The sequence below is a fragment of the Balaenoptera physalus genome, assembly GCF_965194825.1.
Source record: "Balaenoptera physalus genome assembly, chromosome: 12".
Lineage (NCBI taxonomy): Eukaryota > Metazoa > Chordata > Mammalia > Artiodactyla > Balaenopteridae > Balaenoptera > Balaenoptera physalus.
Window position 1 is genome coordinate 89,716,950 of NC_138897.1, and position 19,197 is coordinate 89,736,146.

General features: G+C 37.0%; 1 protein-coding gene across 7 annotated transcripts in view; it reads right to left on the reverse strand.

Moving 5' to 3' along the window:
- ZCCHC8 (zinc finger CCHC-type containing 8) overlaps positions 1 to 19,063 on the reverse strand; it is a 32,579-nt gene extending 13,516 nt beyond the window's left edge. For 2 of the 7 annotated variants that reach the window (XR_014251999.1, XM_082418243.1), the window contains exons 1-13: positions 15,478 to 19,063; positions 14,252 to 14,292; positions 11,840 to 11,914; positions 10,164 to 10,269; positions 8,869 to 8,943; positions 6,506 to 6,609; positions 6,321 to 6,386; positions 5,685 to 5,745; positions 5,066 to 5,208; positions 4,634 to 4,776; positions 1,866 to 1,987; positions 444 to 530; positions 58 to 175 (exon numbers count right to left, since the gene is read on the reverse strand). Coding sequence is in view for 6 of the 7 variants with exons in the window: in XM_082418243.1 (XP_082274369.1) it covers positions 58 to 175; positions 444 to 530; positions 1,866 to 1,987; positions 4,634 to 4,776; positions 5,066 to 5,208; positions 5,685 to 5,745; positions 6,321 to 6,386; positions 6,506 to 6,609; positions 8,869 to 8,943; positions 10,164 to 10,269; positions 11,840 to 11,914; positions 14,252 to 14,292; positions 15,478 to 15,678 (1,342 nt within the window). In the remaining variant the exon portion in view is untranslated. Of the gene's footprint in view, positions 1 to 57; positions 176 to 443; positions 531 to 1,865; positions 1,988 to 4,633; positions 4,777 to 5,065; positions 5,209 to 5,684; positions 5,746 to 6,320; positions 6,387 to 6,505; positions 6,610 to 8,868; positions 8,944 to 10,163; positions 10,270 to 11,839; positions 11,915 to 14,251; positions 14,296 to 15,477 lie in introns of those variants that run through there. The other 5 variants (XM_082418245.1, XM_082418244.1, XM_082418246.1 and 2 more) reach the window with 5 other exon arrangements.
- Positions 19,064 to 19,197: the final 134 nt, after the last annotated feature.

Sequence of the window (19,197 nt, forward strand, 5' to 3'; positions counted from 1 at the left end):
GAGTGTACAAATTCGCCCTACTTTCTAAAGAAATCAAAACCACGGGATGAAACCTACCCGAGTCGAGCTCCATGTCGGCGGGCGAGGCTGCTGAGCTGCCTTCCTTCTTCTGCTTCTTTGGACTACTAGGGCTGGGCAGAGACGAAGACCTCTTGCTGCTGGACCTCACACTCGGCTAACGGAGAACCAAACCGAACACAAGTCAGGTGGGTCCACAAAGAACTGAACTCCATCCCTTCACTTAAATATGATGTAGAAAACCAATCTGGAGCTAAGTCCAGGTAACTGGTGAATGCAGTTATCTTTTTCCTTTGGATTCATCAGAACACACAGAGTGCTTTATATCCAAAGCGAGAAAAGGCAATAAGATGCCTAATGAGTTACAAAATTCCTCAGATAGACGCGATACATGTTTATAAACCACACTCTGAAAATCTATTTACCGCTTGGAAGTTAGAAGTTAGGTAATTGGCAAACACGTCTTTCTGCTGACATGCCTGCATTGGTATGGAACCAAACATCCTCCATTCCTAATGATGAAAGGAGAAGAGAAAAATAAGTATGTATTTGGAAAACGTCATGCTTTGAATAGTCTGCTGACAGGAGGTAAGGTGGAGGTCTCAAATTACATTTCTGCTTCATATGTGACTTTTCCTTTTTGGGGAAATTAATGAAAATAATGGAGCATTGAAGGGGAAAAAAACCCCAACTCTGCCTGCAGAACGCTCAGGACTGAACACTAAAAGACTACTTGACAAAACCGCTTGGCCCAGAAAGGTTCTACCTACTACAAGAAGAACTTACAGGCAGTAATGACACAGACTCTCATCCGGCCTGGCTGGCTCCCGCCCCCTCCTGACGCACCAGCGCTGTTCACATGACTGTTAACTGTTCCCTTCTCCTAACTTGCTCACTCATGCTGATTTTTTTATCTTCTGTTCTTTCCCTTTCCAAACTGAGCAATAATCTTTAAGGTTCAACATCACTCATTTCTCTCTTATCGCCAGTAACACATTCAACAGTGGTTCTCAATAGAAATCACTCTGGGCTCTTGTGAAACCTATAGATTCCAAGGACTAAGTCAGTTAAGTCTAAGGGTGGGAAGGGGCGGTGCTCAAAAATGTGCATTTCTAATGCACACCCCAAGGAGATTCTGATGTAGGCTGGTACTTGGACCCACTTCCAGAGGCACTGATGATCTGTACATGCAACTCAGCCCTTGATTAATTACACACATCTTCGTATCTGTTCACTAGACTGTAAGTTCAGACCTTTGGTTGTTTCTCTAAAGCCCAGTCCCTAAGAACACCTAGAATGCATTTTTATTAAAATACCACCCCCACCATCACCACTACTATAGTTAGTTGTTAAAGCCTGAAACGTAAGATGAAAGTTGGAAAAGATTAAGTGTAGCAAACCTTTCTTGTATAGGAGAAATTTTACTTTGGGGAGGGGGGGAAGAGGGAAGAGTAGGGAAAAGTTATTGTATACTTAGATTTATTAAAGGCAGAAATTTACTTCCCAATTAATTCTGTAAAACTTATAATACTGCTTCAAACCATCCCATATTTTAAAAAAATAATCTTTTAATTTTAGAATAGTTCTAGATTTATAGAATCTCACCATTCTATTTTAGCTCCTTTTCTTAGGGCATAAAATTGGAAAAAACTGTGGGGTTTTTTTCTTTTTGATGAATTCAAGATTTCGCTTAATATTCTAATCAACATAAAGGAAATTAAAAAGTTAAACACAAAAGTAACACATTTACTTCTTTATGGAACAGTAATTGCTACATAAGCTAACATTTTGAACAATCTACATAAATAAAGTCACATCCCAGAAGAATAAAAAACCAACACACTTACATCTGGAATTCCTCTGGGAGTAGATATATTAAAACCTGGATAGTTTACCAATTTCGAGAGATCGTAAGTGACACTTTTATTTTGTTGTACTTCTCCAGCTTCTGTTTCTCCATCAGCACCATCTATTACAGACCATCAAAAAGCGTAATATTGCTAGATGCCCATATAAATCCCTCTCCAGACCAAAAGTAGACCTGGAAAGTGCTTAGATTCATGACCACAGAATTATTCCAAGAATAGCTTTAATTATAATTTGTCAGAACCATTAGATTATAATTTTTAAACAACATGGACGTATTATTTTGATAAAAATAAACATTTAAAATCTTGGAAACTTTAGTTCTTCCATGAGTTATTTGAAAAGTCTGTTTTGCACTGGTCTTATGATTTGCCTAATCCTCTATTCCAATTATTTAATAAACATTTATATAATGGTTACTGTGTATGAGCTAGTGTTTTCTTTTCAGATAGTGCCTTTAAACAGTTCACAAGTATTCATTCGCTTAATCTTCATAACAACCCTAAGAGGTACATACTATTAAAACCACTTTACAGATGAGAATAGTCTTTGAAGGATACTTGGGAACCACTTCATTATTTTGAAAAGTACTAAATAAATCAAACATTTATTTTGCTAGTCCCATGTCTATATACCTAAGGAAAACAAATAGTTGATGAGAAGTTTCTCTTTATATAAGTTTTCAGGATAAGAAGCCAAGTAATGAAAGAATAAGAATATAACCAGTGTGTCATCTGTATCATTAACAGACAGACATAGGCAGTGATCACCAGTGACTGATTCCACCACAATTCACAGGAAACAGAGGGACAGAGAAACATGCTAAAATAACACCACGGGGATGCATCAGCAAAATCTCGAAAACTCAAAAGGACAAAATACAGTTTTGTTAAAAACAAGAAAGGGAACTTACAGATTAAAAGAGATTTAAGAGGCTCTCAATGATCTACAGTCTTTTGTCCAAAGAATCCCTATTCAAGCAAATAACTTAGAGAGAGAGAGAGAGAAAACACAGAAATGCAAGCACCTACAGAGTGGCACGAGCAATGATAATTTGAATGTCAGCATGACTTGGGGATATATTAAAAGGCTGTGCTGGGGCTTTCCTGGTGGCACAGTGGTTAAGAATCCACCTGCCAATGCAGGGGACAAGGGTTCGAGCCCTGGTCCGGGAAGATCCCACATGCCGCAGAGCAACTAAGCCCGTGCGCCACAACTACTGAGCCTGTGCTCTAGAGCCCGCGAGCCACAACTGTTGAGCCCGCGCGCCTAGAGCCCGTGCTCCGCAATAAGAGAAGCCACCGCAATGAGAAGCCCGTGCACCGCAACGAAGAGTAGCCCCCGCTCGCCACAACTAGAGAAAGCCTACACACAGCAACGAAGACCCAATGCAGCCAAAAATAAATAAATAAAATTTAAATAGAATTTTTAAAAAAAGGCTGTGCTAAATATTTTTTGGTACTACTTGAGGTGGGGGGGTGGTAAATTTTTTATTTAGTTTTTATTTAATTAATTAATTAATTAATTTTGGCTGTGCTGCGTGGCATGTGGGATCTTAGTTCCCTGACCAGGGATCGAACCTGCACCCGCTGCAGTGGAAGTGCAGAGTCTTAACCACTGGACTGCCAGGGAAGTCCCTAAATTTTTTATTTTTATTTTTAATTACCTAAGTAATATGTAGAAACACTTTCATTTTTTAAAAATGTAGAGCATTAGAGATAATACTAAAATCTTAAGCCCAATCCTGTTTTCCTTCTCAGGGATAACCACTGTTGAGTTTGCTGTATATTGGTTAGGACTTTAAAAATTTTTATATAAAAAGTTATTTACTATCTACCAGATGCCAGGCACTGTGCTACATGATAAATAAATAGATACAAATTGTGACAGGGCATGAAGAAAGCAAACAGGGTGAAGTGATAAAGACTGGTAGAACAGGTGGGTAAACATGGGAGAGACACCTTTAAATAAAGTGGTCAGGGAAGGCCTCTATGAGTCCAAACCCTGAAATCTAGGTGGTTCTTGGTTAAGATCTTTCAAAAATATCTTTTACAAACATAACTCCTCATAGAAAATATAGAGCATTGTTTCATCCGTGTGGGTTTTTTTAAAAATTTAAGATCAATGGTATCATAATATGTAAGTCATCCAGAAACTTGCCTTTTAAACTCAGTACTGCATAGGGATTTTGCCAAGTTAGCTCCATGGATTTACTCCATTTTAAAAAATACCGCAGGGATTCCACCCCCCAGATCTACCATGGTTTACTTAGCCATTCTCCTTTAGGGCCTTAATGTTGTTTTTAATTTTTCACTATCATAGTCAATGTTAAAAAGTATCTTTATATACATACATTTCCTTGTGCGCACATGTGAATATTTTTCTAGAGGAGGTACCTAAGAGAAGTTCTAGATTATAGGAGGGTTTATTTATTCTAACTTTTATAGGTCTCCTGGCAGAGATGGATATATTTCTGTTACCATTACTGAGAAAGGCAAGAGCTTACGCAGTCTAGCTGGAGAGCTAATACCTTGCTAGGTAGTCACTGAGCAAGTCCAGATAACCATCTGATAACTCTCAATGAAGTTTTAGTTCCTTCCTTGTAAAACAAGGGAAACACCATCAAGATATTTTTTAGTTAACTCAGCACACACTAAATAAGCCAGCCATTCCCACCCCATTTTACTGTGATTTTTAATTAAAAAAAAAAGAACACTTAAGCTGACTTATCTAACTGAACATACTATACCTTTTCCATCATAGAGTGCAAGCCCTGAGGTCTCTAGTTCGGCCTCTTTGAGCCAGCCTGGTGGGTATCCTAGCTGGCGCATTCGATATATAAAAGGTGGAAGACTCTTGTCCGTCACACCCAGTGCATCCTGAAGTTCCTCACTGAGTAAAAATAAAAGAGGAAGAAAAATACTGTATTCTTGTTTGGATGAAAATACGTACTGGTCTGATATTTTAAAACTCTTCTATGTTTTATATTACACACCTGTGGCACGGTGCCTATTAAACACATAGTTAAAATTCCAATAACTGTTTTTGGATTAATTGATGTACATTATGTAGAGCCTTGCTAGAGAACACTTATATCTTGATTATTACCCTGAAGATCCACAGAACGTTCCAAATAGTGGGGAAGTAGAAATGACATTCTACGGTAAAATGACAGAGGTACCTAATAACTCCTGGCTTGAATCTTCCAAATCTTTCTTCTACTTCTTCTGCATGGTATCGCTGCTGAAAATTCTGATTGCTTGTCTCACCACAGGCATCCATATACTCTTTTCTCTTCTCACTTATTCGAGCAGCATTCCGAGGCTAAATCATAATGTGTTTGGAAAGAATGGTATCGAGCAGTTTAGAAATATTTCAGAAATTAAATAAATACAAGCACTTTTTCTAGGTCAAGCACACAGATTATTTCAGTTTTAATGCATAAGGGACAGGTATAAAAGAGTGGATACTTTAGAAAAATAAGCAAAGAAGAGAAGCAGTCCTTTAATTTCTTATTACCTTGGTACTATCATAACATAAAATAAAGTTTTGAAAATAAGTTGTCTAAAAATGAACTCTCATAATGTTTTATTCATCTCAAATACAGAGTACTGTAATAAATTATTTTTTAAGAAATCTAATGTCTTTAAAACTTATGTATAAATTTGGAAAGATTTCAAAATCAAGGACTACGGGAAAGTAAGACAGGAAGTTTCTTCACATCACACAATGCCATAGATGTATTGAAAACATTAGAAAGCTCTGGTTCAAAGATTTTTTTTTATATGAGAAAAATTTACCATTGGGCAATCTTTCATTTGATGCTCTTCAGAACCACAATTGAAACAGTGAGGCTTTGGCCTATTTGGTCAAAAAACAAAGATTTTCATAATGTAAATAGAAATATAAAAGCAAATCAACAGAATTCTGTATGACAGCAACGTGTATCAGAGACAAGAAAGCATGTAGATCGCCAATTATTATCTGCAAAAATGAGTACACTTTCACCTCTTGTGCTTAGTGATTTAAACAAACAGTACTTTTGACCAAGTCTTTTAACCAAGAACCCTTGTGTTCCCGACTGATCTGTTACCTCTGAGTTTTCTCAGTGGCTAATAACAGAAGAACCAAGGCAAACAGATTATCATATTTTCCTTTAGGTAACTTGGAAAGGGGTAGATGGTTATAAGACAGCAATCAAACTGACAGCAGTAATTATACCTTTCCACCCACCCAGGCACATCAGGCGTGAACCAATGAATTCCAATATGACTGACTTAAACATTTAACATGTCTATATATTGAAATTCTAGTTTAATCTGTTTATTTATCGTAAGCTAGCAATAAAGAATATTAACTTTTCAAGCTAAAAGAGTTCATGGTTTTGGTTAAAAAAGAAGAAGAAGAAGAAAACAAAAGCAACTCCCCACACAAACCTTTTTGCCTTTACTTGTATTTCTTGCCCTTCTAGAGAAACAATGTGGCTGAAGACTTGCTGGTACCTTTAGTGAGTTTTATTAAGGAATAGTTATCATAGTCTGCAAAATTTGGTTTTTTTTTTTTTTTAAAGGTGAACTTAATGGCAAGATGCATAAAGATCTTCATTCACTATGTAGGATACTTGGGTATTTCCCATCCTTCCGTAAGCTGAGGGTTTTCATTTAGTAGCGGTTGCCCCAATTTATCAAGGCAAAAATTAGTAAAATACAGGACACTTCCTACAACCTGCAGAAAACAAGTCAAAAAATATTGCTATTTAAGCAGAAAAAAAAAAGACATTAAATAATGTAAGACTATGATTAATTGTTTTAACAATTTATTTCTGGATGAAATTATTAGAAATAATAATCAACTCCCTAGTTAAAGGAGCCACATTCTGATGTGTAAGTAAGATCTCCATCACTGAATTCCCCTCTGTTGCCTAGATCACTGAATTTTTCCTGTTGGACCACTACTATCAGCTGCACTTTCTCCAGACTTAAAAAACTAAAACTTGTCAACAACTCTTACATTCCCTCCAATTCCCCATTTCTTTGCTTCCTTTTGCAGCAAGATCCTCAGACAGTTGTCTATATCTATATAGTCACTGTTTCCACTTCCTTTCCTCCCAATCACTCTTTTCCTTTCTTTCCAATTTTTGGGAACAATTTCCTACAGAAAAGTTGAAAAAAATGGTACAAGGAACACCCACGTACCCTCCATCTAGATTCGACAATTGTTAACTGACATTTTTGTGTGCACATGTCTACACACACACACACACACACACATTTTTACTGAGCCATTTTTAAAAAGTAAGTTGACACCACTATCATCTTAGTCTAAGTCACTATTTTCTCCAGCTTGAGATTAATACAATAACTTCCTACCCGGGTTCTAGCTTCCACACATAACCAGCTACAGACTCTATTCATGACACTGCACCCCTAAATACTTCAGTATGAGCCTTCTAAGAATAAGAACATTCTACAAATCACAATACCACTGTCATGCTTAAGAAAATTACTAACACCTTAAAATCATCTATATCCAATCTATTTTCAGTTTTCCACAATTTTAAAGACATGGGGGTGCTGGGATGACGAAGAGCCCACAGATCTTACTGAAAAGATTCACAAGGTATGTACACATCTCTGCAAATGTGATAAAGGCTGATATTTGCAAAGGTATCGTTTTAGATCACCCTATAAATGCCAAGTGGAAGAACTAGGACCAGTGACTGGATTGAGTACAAGAAGCACATTTCAGCTCAACTTTTAGAGAGTGGAAATTTCTATCACAGGTGTGAAGAATGAAGTGGTTTGTCTCATTTTTTAAAAAAGTGAATTCCAAGTTACTGGAAAGACTCAAAAAAAGACCAAGATGCTCTAAGGGCACTTTAAAGAAAGATTCCTGAATTTGAATTAGATAACTTCATTTCCCTTTTAAACTCTAAGGTTCTGGGATTTAAAGTGGCACCTACCTGGAAATGGGGGATTTTGCACTTAACTAATTTAGTCTAAATTGTGGTACACCAATGGGACACCATACTCCATGAACATGAAACCTAGTCTTCCTTTAATGGAATCCAGGATTACATCATCTTCTTTAAAAATTTTTAAGTTGCAAAATCACACCACTACACTGCACTGACACTGCTGAATTTTGCATAGGTACTGAAAGGGCTAAATGTAGGTTCATCTCTGTAAATCGTCTTCTGTTTTTCACCCACCATTGGAGTCTTTGTGAACATTTAAAATTTCCTATCTGCCACCTGTTATATTAGCTATATACCCCTCTCAGCTTCACCCATCTCTAAGTTCCACAAGCATGCTTTCTACATCTTCATCCAAGTTCTTAAAAATGAATAGAGGTGGGAGAGAGGGATGAATAGGTGGAGTAAAGAGAATTTTTAGGGCAGTGAAACTACTCTGTATGATAGTCTCATGGTAGATGCATATCATTATAAATTTGTGCAAACCCACAGAATGTACACCACCAAGAATGAACCTTAACGTAAACCATGGACTCTGGGTGATAATGATGTGTCAATGTAGGTTCATCAATTGTAACAAATGTACCACCTGGTAGGGGCTGTGGATAGTGGGGGAGGCTATGAATGTCTGGGGGCAGAGGATACATGGCAAATCTCTGTACCTTCCACTCCATTTTTTAGTGAACATACAACTGCTCTAAAAAAAAAAAAATCTATTAAAAAAAGAAAAAGAAAGGAAAGAAGATGAACAGAGAGGATAGTCAAGAGAAAAATAAAGTCCTCCAAAGTATGTCTATTGTGCCCCCAGGCCACAGTGAAATGGTTATTAAAAAGCAAACTATGGTACTTAGAGGCTGAAGCCTACACTGTTGTTTACAACAAATTTAATGAAGGAATGTGTGACCATCTGATGACATATGACTATACCACTTTATCATTTAAATGCCACCCAATGGACATAGGATAGGAAACATATCTGCAGAATTCAAAACTTAAATGTCCAAACTTACACTAAAAGCTTCCTTATTGTTAACAGCACTGGATTCTTCTACTTTATGGTCCTCTTCTAGCATAACACTGGAAGGCTAACACAAAGAGAAACACACGTTACAAAAGGTAACCAAATTCTAACAACCTTAAATTTCAAATATTAGCAATCTGAACACACTCACTTTATTTTCTAATACATACCATTAAGGTATATAAAATTTTGAATTCATTGTTGTCATAATTAGGGTGAGTTGAGAAGTTAAGCTAGGGAGGAATGTTTATGAAAGAAATCTCCCGAGTGGGAAAGTTAAAAAGATATATAAAAGATAGTATCTTCTGGAACATTAGCATACACTATGACTTTTTTTTAAAAAATTATTTTTACACTATGACTTTTGTGTTAACAAATATTAATTATGGAACTTTCAACACTTAAACTGACAAGACAGACTTTACCTTGAAATCAGATATAATCAAAGATTAAAATAATATATAACTTGGTATCACTGGTCAATACTGATATTATAACCCTTACAGACCTCAAGCCACTACAAAATTCTGGAGTGTTTCTTGAATCAAATATTAAATAATATTCAGTATGGTTTTTTTTCTTTTTTTCAGTATGGTTTTTATTGTTAAATGTATTTCGTTCCGTGAATCTTTAAAAATTATATCTGATAGGTGAAAACTAAAGGTGATAAACAAAAAATTTAATTAATTAGAATACTCCATTCTCCAACCTCTGAGGATAAACAGCTAAAGATCCTTATTTGAGAGACTCTACTTACCTTAATTTTTAATTAAAAAAAAAAAGCCCAGAAATCATAATTCTGATTTTCTTAAGGTAAACTCATGCCCTAATATTCAGAGTGGAATCTCTCAGATTTCTTTGGGCACGCTGTTGATTTTTAAAACAAGTAGAAGAGAAAGAAAGGATGGCATATGAACCTGTTCATTTTACATAAAAAGAATCCATCTTTTATAAACCCCAGAAACAGAGACTTTTTTTCTGACCTAAAATTAATTTTCTGCCCCAAACCACGTGTCCAAGTCAGGGAATAGAAAATAAAGAGGTTTCAGTTTTGAGTGTAGCCAGGTGTGAATATGACTCCCTGAGAAAAGCACCCGTGATCCAAAAGAAAGCCCTGTGGCTGCGCTGGTCAGACTGTGGAGAAGGAAGCCCAGCTGCAGGATGGGAGGTAACAGTCAATCTCAACAGTCATTCTGGTTTTGATTCAAGAGGATCCCCGGAGCCTAACAATTGGCAGTGAAAAGCATAACCTACTAATCTTAAAATCTCTTAAGTTTGAAATACCTGGGGCAAAAGATTAAAGGAAGTCTTTTCCACATCATTTTTCTGCTGTTCCTCAAATCTTTTTACTAAATTTGATACAAATTCCTCTATTTCTTGATGATATTGCCTGCGTAAGAGGACAAAATGGTCAGAACCCAGACAGAGTAAAACATTGACTTGATTGAGTTTTATGCATTTTTAGATGTCATGTGTAAATTTTGTTATTTTGTTTTTCAGAGTTTATCAAATCGCTGACTCTTTGTAACACTCAGGAATCTATTCCTTAGGAAAAATATATACATTGTTGTCAAGTTAATAAAATGATTATGATAAACTAATACAGTGCCTAGGATGTAACAGCTGGCAAATACTTATGCAAAGACTAAATGGATTTTATTTATAAATTTTACATACTTAATTTTTGAATCTATAATACATGTAAATGGTTCAAAATTCAAAAGAACTAAAAGGGTGAGTTACGTAACGAAAAGCTCCCTTCCTACCCTGTCTCTCAGCCCCTTATTTCTGCAACACAAAGATAATCAGTGCATTCAGCTCTTCCACATCCTCCTCCCAGGCACCCTCTCTGCACATATAAGGAAACACCTATGTAAATATTACACTGGAGAAAAAAAGACCAAAATGCAATGCAAGAAAAACGACTGAGGTCTATTTTCCCCAGCTTTCCAGGTCAAGAACCACGTTCATCAAATATTCTTCAGTGCTCAGTTCAGGAGGGGCCAAAAGAGCCAACTTCCTCTTTACAGACTTGATGTGTCAGGTCTCGTTAGCTCTGACATTCTAAGATTTCTGCAGGCACAACACCAGGTAAGCGGTGCAGACATTAAGACTGCCAGGAGCTTGAGATAGAGGCCGATTCTGACGGTGACAGCGGCGCCGGAGCCCCGCGTGCCCAGCACCGCGCTGCTCCTGCGCTCACCACAGGCTGCTCCACCCTCCCAGAGCCTCAGGTTCTGCTGCTGCTGAGATGAAGCAGCCAATGGACCTGCCACCCAGGTAACACCCTATGTGTGGTCCCTTTACCTTGCCCGGCGCCTAAGATAACAATATGATTAAGTGACGCCGAAGGGGGCAAGCAAGTGTCTGAAATGTCTATGACCATGCTCTGAGGAAGGGACAGGTCAAGGCCTCAAACCATGTCAGAACATTCTAGCAAGCACTGCAGGAATGCACTGAGTCATCCTAGACCCAAGCATGCTGGAAGGCTTGCAAAGGTCTAGTTTTGCTATTAAAAAGAAAAAAAAAAATCATGTGGGTAAGCTTTGAAGATAGCCAACAGGGAAAACTTACTTCCCTGATTGTGGTAGAGAAATGGTTAAGATTATTTATGGCGGTAGCGGTGACTTTTATTTGAGGCTATTTATTGGGCTCTTACAGGTGCTCATTTAGCTACTTAAGAGGTAGTTACTATTAGTGTCCTGTTTTCCAGTGATGAAACTGATATGCAGAGAGGGTCAGTGACCTGTCCAGGTTCACAGATATAGAACGTAGAGGAGTCCAGCTTCAAATTCAGGTTTATATGACTCTAATGTCCTCACTCTTATCATGATTCCATAAATTTTAAGTAAAAGAATAAAGATGGTATATAAAGTAAAAATGAAAACAGCATATTTATAGAAGACATTGTATCATAAATACATCAGCTCATAATATTTAGGAAAGGGAAAATTACTTACTTTGAAATAACATTGTTCATAAATAGAATCTGAAATAAAGGTCCGTCTAATTTAGTATTGTTCACCAATATTCCACTAAAACAGAAGTTAAAACATATTCTTAGAAGACGTTAAAGTAAAACTTGCATATGTATATATAAACGCTGAATCTTTATAATTCTTAAGTACCAAAGATCATATAATATTTTACAAGTAAGATCAAGAACCACAAAGAACTCCAGTTTTACCCACTTTAACAGTTTTTAGGGGTATCTTTTACATTACATATTTTAAAAAATATTTCATAAAAAAATTAAAAATCTTTCAACCAAAAAGCTTCTTTACCCAATGGCTGTTTGTTTACAAATTGAGGGGAGGGACGAATTGAATAAACCAGCAGGTTACAAGAATATATTTCTGAAAGAATCAGTGAAATTGGCTTGGAAATATATGGGAAATTGAAACACTATAAATAAATGGGTAGACTCTTTCTGGAGGGCAGAGCACACTGCACTAAGTAGCTCAAATCCAAATTTTTAAAGTAGAGATGTAAAAAGTATCTCATTCCTGAATTTGACTTTCAAATACTGCAAAAAACAGAACTAGACTGCAGCCTGGAAATCTGCTATATATCCCTTCGGTAACCTGGGAGCAGCTGAATCTCTGATTCCTCCACACCTGCCTCAAATCCTTCTACCTGTACAGCACGTGAAATAAATCAATCCGTATGTGGAACTGCCCACATCAAGTAGAGAAATAAAATTAAAATATGAAGACACCCAGAAACTTGCTTCAATTTGCACAAACTTCAGTTTTAAAAAATACATCATGTTTTTAAAAACTACATGCAATTGCATGACCCTTGACTGGAGTTCAGTTTGAGAAATCAGCAATAAAGACATTCAATTGGGGAAATCTGAATCTGGTTGGGAATGTTATTAAGGAAATCGTGCCAGTTATTAGGTGTGATCATGGTGTTGTGGTAACATGAAAGTCTTTAGAAAAAAAAATACATGCTGAAATATTTGGGGTAAAGTATGTATATGGAATTAGAAGAAGGAAATATGGCAAAATATTGTTAAATCTAAGTGATGAAAATATGGGTATTAACTGTACTATTCTTTCCACTTTCTGTACGTTTGAAAATTTTCATCATATAAAGAAAAAACAGAAAAAAAAAAAAACACCCCACAATGTTTACTGGATAAAAAGAAGAGACACTTCTGATCATGAAAGTTCCAAAAATAAGGGTTAAATCAAGAGATGTAGGGTACAATTTTATCTAAATAATTTTATTTTTTTCTTCCTCGGTGTTCTGTAGAAAGCTTTGTCAGTCTGACAATGTGGAGGACTATTAATTAAAAAAAAAAAAAAAAAAAAAAAATATATATATATATATATATATATACACACACACACATATATATATATATATTCCTTTTTCAGGATACTAATGCTTGCTTCTTATAAATTGGCAAAGCCTATGATGCTGTAATCATTTGAATTCAGGTGATTATAACCCCCTTATAAATAAATATTTAATGTTTAAATGAACAACTCTATTACAAAGCATATGCTTGTCTAAATAAAATATCTTTACATATATAAAAATTGTGATTTTTTAAGAATCCTAGTTACATTCAATATGTTTACTACCTAACCAAAAATAAATGTAGATCTACAAAGCGTGCTCACATAGAGGAAGGAAAGTAGGGCATAGAGAAGTTATTCTTTAGACATATTCTGAAATAGGTCTAAATTCTACATATGTTAAATTCTAAAATTTTAAAGTTTTAGTCACCAGTGTAGCCAGTTAATTCAGCTGATACCAGGGACAAAAAATTCCATGTGAAACTGCATCAGGGTACCCCATATTCTGAAAGCCTTAACATACCGTTCTGTGTAATAAATTTGTACTTTAAGAAATATTTTAATTTAGTGACTACTAAATAAATTTATATTACAAAATATCAACATTTATTCTTCTATTAAAATCAGATGCCTGAATGCAAATTTACTCACTGTACTTTTTTCAAAAGCAACTACTTTCTCTTCTTCTAAAATGCTGCATCTTGCATTATTTCTATTTATGAGCACATTTTAATTGTATAAATAAATCTTCAGCCAGATTAATACTGTAATCTGAATTCTAACTTCCCAGAAATGTTCGCTGAATAGCAACAGCCAGGTTGATAACTTGCCTGTTCTGAACATTAAGTCAAAAACTTCTGAATTGTGTTTCACATGTATTTTCACCCAATAAGTCAGTTTCAAAGTTTAATACGGTTGTGAGAATTCAAATTTTACCCTCACAAGTTAAAAATAAAGGATCATTACTATGATTTCTTGAGTACAAAATGGTACAAAAATCCTAAACACCCTTTTTGCAAAAAAAACCCCTGTGATTAAATATTCAAATTCAAGATCTCATACCTTGGTCGAGTCAGAATGTTCAATTTTCTTTTAAGTTCTTGATGTTATTACTTGTTAAGGAGTATAAGCCCTCATTAAATAGAAATATGAAGATCATAAAATTCAACTACTAACCTCACTTTTGGTGTCAATGTTATAAACATATGTTATAAACGTTAAAACACAAATATTTTGAGGATGACACACTTACTGACCTCCTGTTTTGTTGCAGGGCTAGGTATCTGGATCTACAAACTAAAATACAGTTTTCATCCCTTCCAACATGGTATTTCTAAGGCAGGGTCACGTAGTTCAAAGAGACTAACAGACTAAACCAAAAATGTTATGCAGCATAACAGACTGTTAAGAACTGAAGAATCTAGGATGGAATCTATGAATGTTCACTGTAAAATCCTTTCAACTTTTCTGTATTTTGAAATTTTTCATAATAAAATATCGAGGCAAAAGGCATTATGAAAAAATGACTTCGAAAACCTTAAAAGATGATTTACCAACCACTTTCAGGGGTCTTTACACTAGAAAAACTACCTGAGCCAAAATTACCTGCATGTGTATTACAAACAAAAAAACACCAAAAATTCTCTAAGAATGGGAATAAACATATTAACACATCTTGCTAGAAAGGCTGTAAACATGTGACTAAAGGCAAACGGAAACTTATTTGGCGCGTTTTCCCTAGGGGTTTGCAATGGACCTTAACCACGGAAGCTATTTCAAAGTGGAAGAACTTTAAAATGAATCCCCGAAGTTCATCAAGCAATTAACCATTTCTCTCTGCATGTCTCGACTCCTTAACGCCCCCAACTGCACATCCTAGCACCACTAACTTTTGCCCCGCCCTAAAGACACATCTGCGCCTAGGTCTAAGCATCCGGTATCTCCTAACATACAACTACAGCGTGACTGCAACAACTTTAGCTTGGCTCCAAAAAAGGAGCTCGGATAACGACTCCAAAGAGGGGAAGGGAAGTGGTGAAGAGTCTACAACTGAACAGTTGGAAGAGTCCGGAATAACACTAAAAACCGGCCCCAGATTGGGGGGCGGGAGGAGCGAATAAGGTCCAGGATACGGATCCCAGAAGGGGAGATGTCTGCACCGAGGCCTCGGGGACAGCTTACGCAACCCGAACCCGCGATTCTCAGCCTCGTGGAATTTCCGCCCGCACCCTCCCGGGCACGGCACACACCACACTCCCCAGTGACAGGGCCCAGCGAGCGGGAAGGATATTCTCGGCGCGGAGCTGCTCGATGGTTTCCTCGTACTGCCGAAGCCGCTCCCGCAGCTCCGCGTCGCCGACCCCATTCTCGTCCTCCTCGTCGCCGTCGTCGTCCTTGAAGAGGGTGTGAACTGGCTTCGGAGTCGACTCCTCTAGGTGGTCAAACGCCTCGAACAGCTCTAGGTCGCCGAAATCCACCTCCGCCGCCATTTTGGGCTATGGGAAAGATACGAGAAGAGGCGGAGCTGGCCCCCCAGCCGAAGGCAAAGGTTGTTGGGCGGCACCGCTCTCCAGGGCTCCGGCCGCCCTAAGCCACCCAGTACGGTTTCCTCCAAACGTAGGCCGCCGAAGCTGCATAATGGGCGGGCCAGTCCTGTGAGACTACAACTCCCAGAATGCAATGGCGTCTCTCATACCCACTTCTGAGGTCGCTCGGGAGCAAGGCATGCTGGGATATGGGTTTCTAAGCGACTGTTAACTCATCGTTTGCATTGCATACTGGGATTGGTCCTTTTTAACGTGAAGAAAGCCCAACTAGATCAGAATGTGTTACAACAATATGAGTTGTCTCTTATGCATTTAAGGCTGCAAAAAATCAGAGCACGATGTACGGCTTATCACAGATTCTGGTGAATAAGGAACTCCAGTTTTGCCACAGACTACCTTTGTGATCTTGGAGAAGCTACTTCAGTTTACTGGGCTTGTTTCACTTTTTCATGAAGAACTAGCTTGATCTTAGATTATTTTAGATTTGTCTGTTGCAGCTTTTGGTGATTTCTCTCCTTCATCACTCATCATTCAATTACATTTATTTACCGAGTTCAATGTGCCAGGCACTGTTCTAGGAGCTGAGGGTGTAAGAGTGAGCAAACTAGAGAAGTTCCTGCTTTCATAGAGGGTACAGTCTAGCAAAAGAAAGGAACAAAAAATAAACATACATGTTCCCGCTCTTGGGTCAAAGTGGATGTTGATGGGTATTCATCTTAAGAAATAAATATGTGAAATAAAAACAGGAATGGATATGTAACAAATTTGACATTTCTGTGTGAGTCAGTGAATCGAAGAACTGAGGTTCGAACTGAATTATAAAGTGTTAGGAGGGCAAAGTTGGTGGTGAGTATGGGGGATGGAATTAAGAGAGTCCTAGTCTGAAGAAATGGCATGTAGAACGAAAAGGCAGAGTGGAGCAAGATGAGGCTGGAACATTAGGCAAATACTCACCACATTAGGGACATTGTTTCCACCCCAAAATTGGGAAGTCATTTCAACATTTTAAACAAGTTGTGGGTCTATGACCCACAAATTTTCATTTTGGTAAGATGGTCCTGATGGCATGATAGGAAAAGGACTGGCGATGGAGCAAACGTAAAATTCCAAATCTAGTAGACTGATAGATTTTTGTAATAAGATTACAGATGTTAGCTTGGATTAGGGTAGTGGCAATAGTGCTGAAGAGTTGATATTTAATAGAGGATATTTAAAAGATAAAATTAAAGCAACAGAGATAACTGAAGGGTTGTATATAGGAATGAGAGAAAAGGGTGGTGAATTATTTGCCAGGATTCTGACTTAAGAAACCAGTTAAATAAGTGATCGTTTGAGATAGAGAAAAAAATCATTTGATGTTGACCAGGTTTGGGAGTAAAGGGTGAGTTCCATTTTGGCTGTGTGGTACCTTGAGGCAATTTTATCCTTATAAACAATTTTATCCTTATATAACTCTAGTTAGGTAAGTAACTAGACTAGTGGAAGAAATTTTTGAAGCACTAGTACATTGAAGGTAAAATTTTCGGGCTCAGTGGAGGTGTATATTACACAGATACTTGGCTAAGCTCCACAGAGGACTGAACTAAAGATTAGCATTTGGCTGGTTCAAATTTTTATGGAAAGTAAATACAAAGATGATAGAGAATGAGACTTCATAGTGAAGAACAGAGTGGGAAAGAAGTCTAGAACTGAGCCCTAGAGGGCTGGGATTAAGGATGAGACAACTACAGAAATTGATGCACAGCCAGTGGGAGAACTAGGAGAGGGCCCCAGAGAAATTATATTTAAGTATATTCTTAAATCATCTTTTGGCCATGAAATTAACTTGGAATGATAACACAACTTAATTTCTGCTTCTATCTCCTTCCACCAACCTACTATAGTATTTAAGTTTTCTAATTTAATCACAATGAATGATCACCCAAATTGGAAACATCATCTTTGAATTTTCTTATCCTCCAAGCCAGTTGCTCTCACACAGCTTATCAAAACCTTGCCTCAAATAGTGTGGTCTTCTTGTCTTACTACCATGTCTTTAGAGAATCTCCTGGACAGCAACTTATGTTCCCGTCGCATTCAAGAGTAAAGCCCAAAACATCCATCATGGAGTACCAGGCTCTGACGTGGAAAGCACAGTAACAGACAGGAAAAAGGGGAAACAAAGTTTAAGCATATAAAAGCTTCCCTACAAACTCATTTCAAATTGAGCCAAGCAGTTAACTGTCCCCCACCCCCAGGACTCCAATAATTGCTTCGTAAAATTTAATTATGCAAATTGCAATTACCTATATGCCTCCCTCTAAATCTGCACTGCCCAGGATGGTTTCCCCTGGCTGTATGTAGCTATTAATAACTTTACATATGACCAGTCCCAATTGGGATGTTAAAATATAAAATACCCCCTGGATTTCAAAAACAAGCATGCAAGTAAGAATGTAAAATCTCTACTAATACTGATTACCTAACTCAATTATTTTAGACATACTAAATGAATACATACTAAATGAATGAAAACTAGTTTCCTGTTTAAAATTGGCTACAAAAATTCTTTAAATTACTAAATGAGTACAGGATGGACCGTATCATTCATCGTGTATGGCCAGTTCCTAAAATACCATAGAAAAACACAGGAAGCAGTTTAATGTGTGCTTTTCATATCCACACTGCATTACAGGCCCACAAACATTCTTCCCCCACCACCCCTGCCACAAACATTCTTAATGAAACAGATTTCAGAAGGTACAGCTCACCAGGAAAACGTGAATTTGGGATGACTCCAAAATGAAAAACCATGGTGTTATTTCCCCAGAAACTTGACTTTGTCACTGAAGCATGAAGAGCCATCTCTCCCCAAAATAATTGTGCTCTGGGAAAACCAAACATTTACCAAAACACATTAAACAGTCTTCCCTTGTGCTACTACATTGTGGAGATGTTTTTCAAAGGGTTTTTCCAGGGAAAGCTAAAAATTATGAATTTGTTGAAATGAAAGCAAATGAAGTACAAGTTCTGTAGTCCCCTCCTTCCACCAAAACTATGCCCTAAATTTACTCAATTTAGTGACAAAGTTGTTTTCTGTTTTAGTACTTCAGGTTAGACAATTCAAAAGGGATAATGAGGAAAGGGCATACAAAGAACTTGTTATAAGGCACTTTATTAAAATAAAAGTGCTTACATCCCTTTAATGTATTAATCTATTTCCTGAATAACATATGGAATATTTAACAAATACTGTACACCAGTTCTGTCCCTTATAATAGTAGGAAAACAGATTTATTTTACTAAGTTTTTTCACTCCTCCCAACTTCCTTTTACATTTTTGCTCACCATGGTATTGCCTATAGCATAATTCTTTAAAAAAAAAAAAGGAATTTCTAGCCAGTGTCTTCTACTAGAAATTGCAAAATGCTACAGAAACCATAAGACAAATTCAAATAAGAATTCCAGGTAACTTAAATTAAC